At 41.4% G+C, this 10,086-nt stretch overlaps 1 protein-coding gene across 1 annotated transcript in view; it reads right to left on the bottom strand.

Moving 5' to 3' along the window:
* Positions 1 to 200: 200 nt before the first annotated feature.
* The window catches only part of nectin3b (nectin cell adhesion molecule 3b), a 40,732-nt gene continuing 30,846 nt past the window's right edge, over positions 201 to 10,086 (bottom strand). Inside the window, exons 4-6 of the mRNA XM_055180041.2 lie at positions 9,060 to 9,177; positions 8,266 to 8,417; positions 201 to 3,408 (exon numbers count right to left, since the gene is read on the bottom strand). Of these exons, the coding sequence (XP_055036016.2) occupies positions 2,699 to 3,408; positions 8,266 to 8,417; positions 9,060 to 9,177 (980 nt within the window). The 3' untranslated portion in view covers positions 201 to 2,698. The remainder of the gene's footprint in view (positions 3,409 to 8,265; positions 8,418 to 9,059; positions 9,178 to 10,086) is intronic.

Raw genomic sequence — 10,086 nt, 5'->3', positions numbered from 1 at the left:
CTTTCGAGATGAAGTAGGTTAACCACAGCAAAGGAAAAGAGGGCGTGAGGAATATATCGCTCAAGCCCTCCAGGGAAGTGGAGGAGACCCCCATAGGGAACAGTTCTGCAGCTGAAGCAACCAGTCACACCCAGCACTTCAACACTCACTCTTCCAACCAACACAAAGCTGATCTGAGCCAACATCTAAAACAAAAGAGGTCACAGAAAAAGGTGCTTTATTTCAAAACAAACCGTATCCCAAAAAGTTGATTTTACAAAATAATGCACGGTATCATTTATACATTGCAAATACATTTCTTTGTGAATCTTTTATTTTTTAACATTAGATCTTTTATTTTTTTGTAAAACCAAAAAGTGAACAAGATGTAGCAAAGAGTGATTAAAGAAAGCATCATGGTGACCTGTGAAATGGGACTTTCTAGTGCGTTTCACAGAAATTTCCTATAGAAGTCATTTTTATAGGCCATAGGAACAATAAATTCAAACAAACAAACAAACAAAACTAAAACAAGGCTTTCCCAAATGTCTGAATATATACATATAACCTTGTTAATTTTATTAATCTCTACATTGTCGAAACCTGTACACATAGATTTTTTTACTGAAAGTTTTACATATTTATTACAACTCCTTAATGTGCACTGTAACTCAAGTGTCACACGTCATATGAAAGCAAAACAATTTGTTATTGTCTTATAATCTTAGGGAAAAATATCATACAACTGACAAAACAAAACAAAAAACCCTTCTAAAGAGGTGAAGGCATGAAACAGACAAAAGCAAAGATGTACAAGACATTTTAGGATCACCCAACCTGACCATTCAATGCCTTACTGTGGGTTTACACCAGATGCGAGTTCAACGATTTGCGCGAACAGACCACGCACAAAGTCAATGCAAAGACGCGACCAGACGCGTCCTCGCGTGGGGCCACGCGAATGACACTACACGGGTGGCGCGCTTGCCGTGAAAACACGAGCTATTCGCCTCAAACGCGTCTTCGCCCAAGTTGAAAACATTCAAAAAATTTGCATGACACGAAGTTAAATCCCGCAGGTTAAATTGCACGCTTTGCGTTTGGTGCAAACCAATAGTAACTGTGCCAATTTTTCGCTCGAGTTGAATATTTTCAACTTGGGCAAAGACGCGCCTGAGGCGAACAGCGTGTGCCCTGACGGCAAACACGGCGCCCATACAGCATCACTCGCACCGCCCCACGCAAGGACGCGTCCGATCGCGTCCCCGCACCGACCCCGTATGCAATCTTCTCGCGCAAATCGCTGAACTCGCATCTGATGCAAACCCACAGTTACAGCGGTTCGCATTCATCATTCGTAACTACAATACCTGCTCACAGTAATGCTTACAGGCACACAATCAGTTTAAGGCACTACAATATCATCCAGACGCATTTTCCTGAAGCCAACCATATGCACTTACTAGCTTATAATGATCCAGCCAACACTATAAACTTTATGACCAATAATAATAATAATCTGTGTTTGGCTATCGTCTTTTGCATTAAACGCTGTCAGAGAGTGAAGTAATGGCCTCAGATTTCACCCTATTGCACAGACTGATTCGAAACACTGGATAGGTTAACAGCAGCCAACTAAATTTACACGGTGGATTGTATACGGGCATAGAAAAACACTCGCATAGAAATCTCTCACTCTTGTATACACGAAACCACACGAGACAAGCACACGAGCTTAACGGTGACGTAATGCGTACTAGACTGATAGATCAACAGCTGTTGTATACAGGTGGGTCCTAATACTGCGTAGTGATGCTCTGTGAAATGAAGCCAGATAGAGAGCTACACTGATATGGGACAGCTTTCAGCGATTACTGAATATATATTTATATATAATTTGAAGAACAATGGCAGTAGTTATGGATGTGCATTTCCATTTGCAGACTTGCGCGCACACACACACAAACACAGGCAAAGAGTTTTGTACAAAAGAATACAGTGAAGATGAATTGAAAATTACAGTCGTCCCTTTTCAGCAATCATCTGTCTGTATTTTTCTTCTCCCATTTTGGCTTCATCAAACCGTGCACCGTCGTCCCCGTCTGGCTCCGCCCAATAGCACTCCAACACTGAATGCCAGTAGAGAATTAAATGTTGCCATGGAAACCGCCTGGCTGTTGACGGGAGCTAATTTCTGCCTCTTTCACAGTGACGGCACTATTGAAAGTTGATGTGACTCACAGAAACTCTTAGTGCTAAGCTGAAACACTTATCGACAGGTTATCTGCATACTTTACATTTTATTTGTTCGATATTAACAGCTTTTTAATCATTAAGCGGTGCACCTTAACTGTGCACCGCAAGAAAAGGAGGAAAACTATCGATTTGGCAACCCAACTTAAATCGCACCTGAACTCAAACCTCTATAGGTTTATTGGATATAGTACATAAATTGACCGTCTCTTCTTTAACAAATGAAGAAATTATACTGCCTCTTGGTCCCAAAACATCTTTAAACAAGCTAACTATGAAGAGTTAACTAATGTACAGTACAAAAAACACTACTGCAAATTGAGGTTGTGTAATCATCTATAGAAAAGGTGCAAGAGAACTATTTCTACTTATTGTCTTTACATACTGTTACTCTGCCATCTTTGTGTCGTTTTTGCAGTCTGATGCATTTCCTAAATGTCTTTGCAGTCTTTCCTGCTTTTTCTTGTTAGACATACCACTCCCTGCGGGAGATCATGGAGCCATCTGTGTGCGACACATAATCATTGTCGTAGCAGTCCTCCGGCAGGTAGGGGGAGCCGTTGCTCATGACTTGTGGCGCTGCGTACCTGCGCGGCTCTGGCTGCAGTGAGCTCCTTTGGTTTTGGTGGGCCGGACTGAAACTTTGATGGTTGAGGTGATGATTGTTGTGGTAGCCATGCTCATGGTTCTGATGGTTTTGATGGTTAAGCGGAGTGCCTGCTTCTCTCAGGGCTCTGCTGCGACCGTTGGGTGACCTCTCACGGTCAAAATCTCCCCATTCTTCTCGATCCTTATCCGGGTAGATCGTGCCATTATCCTGGTTGGATTTGAGCTTGGTGTCTGGGCTGCCTTTGCTGTGCACCTGCTGCAGCTCATGAGGCTGGGGAGCTTTCTGCATGTCAGACGGGCCGTGATACTGCTTTGTATAGTAGTCGCCTCTGAACGTCCGACGCTGACGCTGGTAATAAATTCCGGCCAGAATGAGCAGCAACAGGAGGAAGAGGGCTCCGCCCACTGCCCCGCCCACAATGGCACCCAGGCTACCCTCCGGCAGAGGCGCCAGGGTCGGAGAGGTGATGAGCGCTCGTCGCTTATTACCAGGTTCTGTGGCAGAGATGTCTGCGGTTAGGAGGCGCACAGGGGTGGTGGGGGGCATGGTGGTGGTTGAGGGAGGATCTAATGGAGGGAAGGAAGGATAGGCAAGAGGGAGGGGCAGGAGGAGGAGGAAGGAATGAACACACAAAGAAAAGTAGATAATGTCAATGCCAACTACATCAGTATATCATTAACAGTCATGAATTTGCTTCAAATGTTGTGATATTTGCTAGCATGACATCTAGCATGAATAACTGGATCTAGATCTTTGTTGCTGTGGACAAACAGTTCCAGGTTTTAGCTCACTTTTTAACGTTCTCCTACATGGCCAAAGATTATGGGACCTCGGGTTCGGCCATTTCAGCTAGACCCGTTACTAATAGATGCATAAAATCAAGCATACACCCATGAAATCTCTATAGACAAACATTTACAGTACAATAGGGTGCACCTATTCTAAACTAAGGCCTGCAAGATCCTGACTGGCATCCACAAAGCCCAGACCTGAAGCCTATTGGGATGAACTGAAACGGTGACGGATGCTTAAAGCAATAAAGTGTCTGCCAAATTTCATTTTAGTTGTTTATATTGAAAAGTTTAACAAGTGCATATTAGTTGTATTGTTTATGTCTCAACATACTTTTTGGCCATTTAGCATTGCTAACTGTAAACAACCGATTCAATTGAAAATAAATTGAAACCTGAAACTGTTGTCCAGAGCAAAAGATGACTAAAACATAAAACATGAAAGTTAAAGAGTTGGGAGATGTTCGTGCTCCCGGAAGGAGCTTCATGAAAAGGGATTCAAAAGCACCTACATACTAGCATCTCCAGCTAACACCACACATTACAACATTGCAATAGCTAACAAACGTAGTGTTCAACTCTGAGACGTAGTGAGCAACCTAGTGTTAGCTGAGAGAGGGAGTACGGATGACCGAATAGCTGACAAACAAAAATGGAGGGAGGGGTCAGGGAAAGGTCGCATGCTACTGGGGGAAGGGAAAAACAGACATCAAGAACACTTGAGGATTGGGTGACTACCACATCCTAACTGTTACCATGATTTCCTTTGGAGCTGGGAGACTTTACACAGCAGCTTTAACATCATTACCATGCATTGATCGCTTTATTGCGTTAGGAAGCGGAGTGTGGCGTTGCAATGCATTCTGGGGCATGCATCTCGACTATGCAAGCTTGGAGGCTGAAAGTCAAACTATCCCATTACAGAGCGTCCTGTTCCTGATGCAAAGAGTGCTATTTGGCTGGCTGTGATGTGTGTGCATGCATTAAATGCAGGACGGGAGTTCAGACGCAGGAGTCGAGGCATTAAGCTCTTCAACAGATCAAGTGCTCCGGTTAAAGTGGGGAATAATTTGCTCATCCTCGCTGGAATGAGTAATGTAGCACGTTTAACATTCTGGGACAGTGTTGTGGCCAAAGGGTCAAAGGTAATTTGGACGAATCTGTGAATCTGGTGTGTGAATGTTTATGTAGGAAAGAACTGAAGAAACATAGCTGGAGAAAATTAAAACTTCCCATTCATTGCTTTGGCAGGATAGTTCTCCAAAATCACGTCCGAGCTCCTAAGATATTCCCAGTGTACGCTTGTGTTACATGTTAAACCATATGCATAAAATCCAGATTACATCTTATTAAAAACACAAGGACATGCATAATGACAATTTATTTTAATTTATTCAATTGAGCCCGACGGGTTAAAGAGTGATTGATTTCAATCAATAAACAATGGAGCATCCAGCCTCAGCATGTCAATGTCCAGAGTGAAAGGGAACAGGACGTAGAGGTTTTCTGACCTTCATGGACACATTCTCTCTCTCTCTCTCTCTCTGCGCAACTCATTTAAGACCCGTTCACACTGACAGTAGTTTTAAAGTGACTTGAGGTGTTCAGATCAAAGTAGGCCTTACTGCCACTGGATGCCCTGACGTTATTGGTAAGGTGTGCAGCTAGCCTTAGCATAAAAAAGTTACATATTAGATGTATTGCCAGGAGAAACACGTCATTGCATTTTGACAAGGAATCAGTCTTCTTGATGCTAAAAATAACATTTCATACGGAAAAGCTTTTCATGCTGTACATAAATCACAGCAGTGCCCAATTCATCATATCCCGAACAAGAAACCGATGCGGTTTTCCCACACACACACACACACCTTTATTCTTTATTACATTACTGTATTCGTGCATAGACAAATCAAACCCTAAAAATAGCTCTAAATAATATTATCTTCTGTAACGTCTGAATAGTTTGACTACAGCGCTGCATAGAATACACTGCTCATGTGGGTGATTCTCACGAAATCCAGATTTAGAAGGTGTCCAGCATCAGAATTTTTTAAAAGCCCTTGAAGCCAATTTTTTGAACATATAAGATTAAGGTCTGAACGTACTATAACCGTTATTTTTATGGTGCATTCCCACCAGCCTGGGTAGAGGAGGCAAAAACTCGCTGTTTGCGCATAGTTGGACGCTTGAACATTTGAGTTCACTCGCTTCATTCACACGTGTAATTCACGTCATTCGAAACATTCCCGCAGAAATTTGCGTCATGGGAGGGGCTTCTGCGACTCCGCCACTTCGCTCGCTTCCTGTAATCATAGATATGTATAAAGGCTAGATGGCTCAAGGCGGAGTCCCTAACGGCATCACCTGGCGGCCATCTTAGGACAGGGCGCTCGCTCACTCGTAGCATTGAGTTTAATGGTGCAGGTACTTTTAAATGACCATAACTTGCTCAATTTTCTACCGAAAACGTTTTTTACAAACGTTATTAACGTGGCTATAATTCTGGATGCTTTAACATGTTTCATGAATTTATTTTTTATTTTTAGTATAGGTATGCAGTGTCATAGGTACATCTTTGACGTTTATAACAAACCAAACCGTTTGAAAATCGGTAAAAAATTAAGCAAGTTATGGTCATTTAAAAGTACCTGCATCATTAAAACGCAATGCTACGAGTGAGCGAGCGCCCTGTCGTAAGATGGCCGCCAAATGCGGACGTTGCACTCCATTGGCCAGCAGCGCGGACGAGCCATCTAGCCTTTATACATATCTATGCCTGTAATCACGTCACTACTACAGCAAGGTCCTGATTGGTTAACCCAGCGGAAATCCGCCGAAGTTCGGATTTTTCAACTTGCGCATTTCAACTTTACATTTTTTAGATTATCATCAATCAAAAATTATCATTACCGCAACATGATATTACATTAAATGTATGCCTTTACAAACTCATGTTTCGGTAACGAGAACTAAAAAGTTGTCTAGGTACTATGACAAACAACATTTTAACTTTTATCTGAAGAGAAAAAATAAGAACTGCTTAACTGTAGCCATCTTGAGTGTCACAGTCAATTATGTCCCGTCCACCAATTTTTTTTTTAATGTTAGTTCCTTGAGGGCTGAAACAATGATTGAAAATTGTTGTGGAGGATGAGAAAATTAGTCTCGGACACATTTATATTCCTTATTATTGTCTCTACATTTACCAATGATCACTAAATACCACATGTTTCTTTACTGTAAATGTTTATAGTATAACATGCACTGAAGCTTTTATTTTTTAGATTTTTTACTTATAAATATTTCCATGTCAAATAACCCAAATCCAGTCATGGACACGTTGCGGTAATGAAAAATTTCCCCTTAAATGTGGAAAAAAACAAAATTGGTTTGTATGATGTCATTTGAAATGATGTGCAAAATAGTACATGAAGAGATGTTTATAACTGTATGCTTCTTATTTTGATAGCATTTACTTTTATTAATGTTTCATGACACCTCATAAGTCTAATTTTGCGAGAATCAACCATTTGCATAACGTTACAGAACAAGTTACAGCGAATAACTGCGCTGTTAGCAACACCAGATACAATCATTGTTTTATCAGTTCTTCCCAAACTAGTTTTTATTGGTTGCATAGTCCTACCCCAAGTCCCGCCCAAAAATGTTACATCAGGGCGCTTAAACATACCGCAATAGTGGTCACTCTTTCACTCTCAGTGTGAACAGGGCTTTAGTCAGATTCATTTGGCACCATTAACAGCGTGTATCCCATGTAAAACGTGTATTAGGTAGTGAATTGCAACCACACGGCTAGCAGTAGGGTGTTTCGCATGCAGGACAGGTACTGTCCACCCATACTCATGCACACATCAGTGACGACACGGAGCAGATAGACACGCAAACACTTGAATGTCCATGAAGAACCATCACAAACGTACAGTCACACCATCAGTATGCAAATAACAGCAGTAGGCATTCTAGTAGAAACATTACGATTCAAAACAGAATGACGCAAAAGGACACTTATGAAGTGGAAGAGAGCAGAACAACATAAAACAACAACCACGCTTACAGGAACACATAGCTTCATGCACGCAGATGCTGAATCTTTATTGGGGAGGGGGGGCGAGCATAAAGAGAAATACATAATTAATGGTGGTTGAAAAGAGCTGGTGAATGTTTCATGAATCTAGGACATCTCTCAGTCAAGGTTGCTTTTTGCTTGCTTTTCTACTCTTGTATAACTCTGTGACAGTCTGAGGGTGCGAGCGAGAGAGGGAAAAAAAGCGAGCAGCTCCATCACAGAAACTAATTATACAGCAAGATCCGATATGTAATGTTCAAGTCATGAGAGGTAAATACCATGAAGTGTGATGGCGGACACAATGTTAAATTGGAGTCATAATAACCAGGTTAATGAAGCATTAAAACTTTGAGATCCAAAGGTGAAATGGTATAATGAAGAGTTGATGCCTTTAGGAAACAGCTGAGGGCTGAGGGAAATGATCAGAGAGATGCCAAGCTCAGAGTGGGTTGGTTTATAGACGAGATTTAATCTCAAGAACATCAGATTTCTCTGGCTTACCCCTGAAGAGTCAATAGAGACAGTTTTTGTGTCTCACTTACCCCGAATTCGTATTCGAATGTCTCGACTCTGGAGTCCGATGTCATTGGCCACATCACACTTGTAAACCCCAGAATCGTTTTTCTGCAGGGGCTTCGTAAACACCAAAGAGTTATTCAGCACCTGTGCTCCATCTGGCATCTCTCCATCCAACCTAAAACAAACAAACATACATTTATCAAATTAGTTTCAAATCTTTGAAACATTTACCCAGTGCTTGAGCAAACCTAAAGTGCAAGTCAAATGTTTGCACACACCAGACTCAATACAGATTTACATTGAGCTATTTAGAAGACTCTCACAAATGGGGAACAATGCAAGCAATTTGTCATATGAGAGCTAACCATATCTGCAGCAGGACACTGCCAAATTTTGAAAGTATACTAGAGTAGTTCAGAAACTAAAGCAGAAAAGACTGCAAAAAGGTAGACATTTATTTAAATAGATAAATGGAAGGATCCAAGCACAACGAATAACTTTCAAAACAAGCTAACATGGTTAATGCTCAGTCTTCCAAATGAGCGACCAATCGTGATGAAAAATTTAGCAAATTACTGTCGGGTAACCGACTCGCTTTGAACTGGTACAGTGTTTGCTAGTATGGGCATCCGCTCATGAAATGACAAGAAATGGGTTTATTTGCATAGTTAACCTGGCAGATTAACAGACAGCGATTGTTGTAGTGTTGTACAGGGCATCTGCTGTATGAGATGGCTTCTGGATTCAGGAGTTGGCAGTAGCACGCTCTTGAACTCATTCCAGAGGAACCAGTTTTGCGAGTGTAGTGGTTACACACCTGATCCATCTGAAGTGATGGGCGGGTGGGTTGGCTTTGGCTTGACACTGCAGTCGTACGTTCTCCCTGCCAACATACCAGTCGCCGTCATAGCCCAGCACCTGGATGTCTGGAGCAACTACACACATAGCACAATGGGATCATTGAGTGGAGAGTATGAGAGTTAAAACCAGTGATGTAGAAAATCTCAGCTTGAGACATTGAAATGATTAATAGAAAAGTAAAGCCGTTTTAATGTTAATAATATTGAGAAACTCAAATGAAACTAAATAAATTGCTTTCACTGCATAACCCTCCTAGCACATGTTACTGTCGTTTCTAAATACAAGGCTCAAAAATGCAATATCCTGATCTATTCAGTAAAGCTCCTTTAAAAAAAAAAACCCTATGCACCTTGACCTACGCATCGTTCATCCAAATTCTTCTTCAGTGCACTTAAAGGGACACCTCACTTTTTTGAAAATATGCTAATTTTCCAGCTACTCTAGAGTTAAACATTCGATTTTTACAGTTTTGGAATCCATTCAGCTGATCTGCGGGTCTGGCGGTACCACTTTTAGCATAGCTTAGCATAATCCATTGAATCTGATTAGACCCTTAGCATTTCTCTCAAAAATAACCAAAGATTTTCGATATTTTTCCTATTTAAAACTTGACTCTTCTGTAGTAAATTGTGTACTAAGACCTACAGAAAATTAAAAGTTGCGATTTTCTAGGCCAATATGGCTAGAAACTATACTGTCATTCCGACGTAATAATCAAGGACTTTCCTGCCGTAATTTGGCTGCAGGAGGCGCAATGATATTACACAATGTCCGAAAATAGTCCCCTGCCATTGAAAGTTACCAAGGGGACCATTTTCACCTGCTGCATAATATTATTGCGCCTCCTGCAGCCATGTTACGGCAAGTCCTTGATTATTAGGCCAGAATGAGAGTATAGTTCCTAGACATATCTGCCTAGAAAAATCGCAACTTTTAATTTTACATCTGTCTTAGTACACGATGTAACTACAGAAGAGTCAAGT

This window comes from Misgurnus anguillicaudatus, chromosome 9, assembly GCF_027580225.2.
Source record: "Misgurnus anguillicaudatus chromosome 9, ASM2758022v2, whole genome shotgun sequence".
NCBI classification, from domain to species: Eukaryota; Metazoa; Chordata; class Actinopteri; order Cypriniformes; family Cobitidae; genus Misgurnus; species Misgurnus anguillicaudatus.
This window is presented reverse-complemented; position numbering and strand designations above follow the sequence as displayed.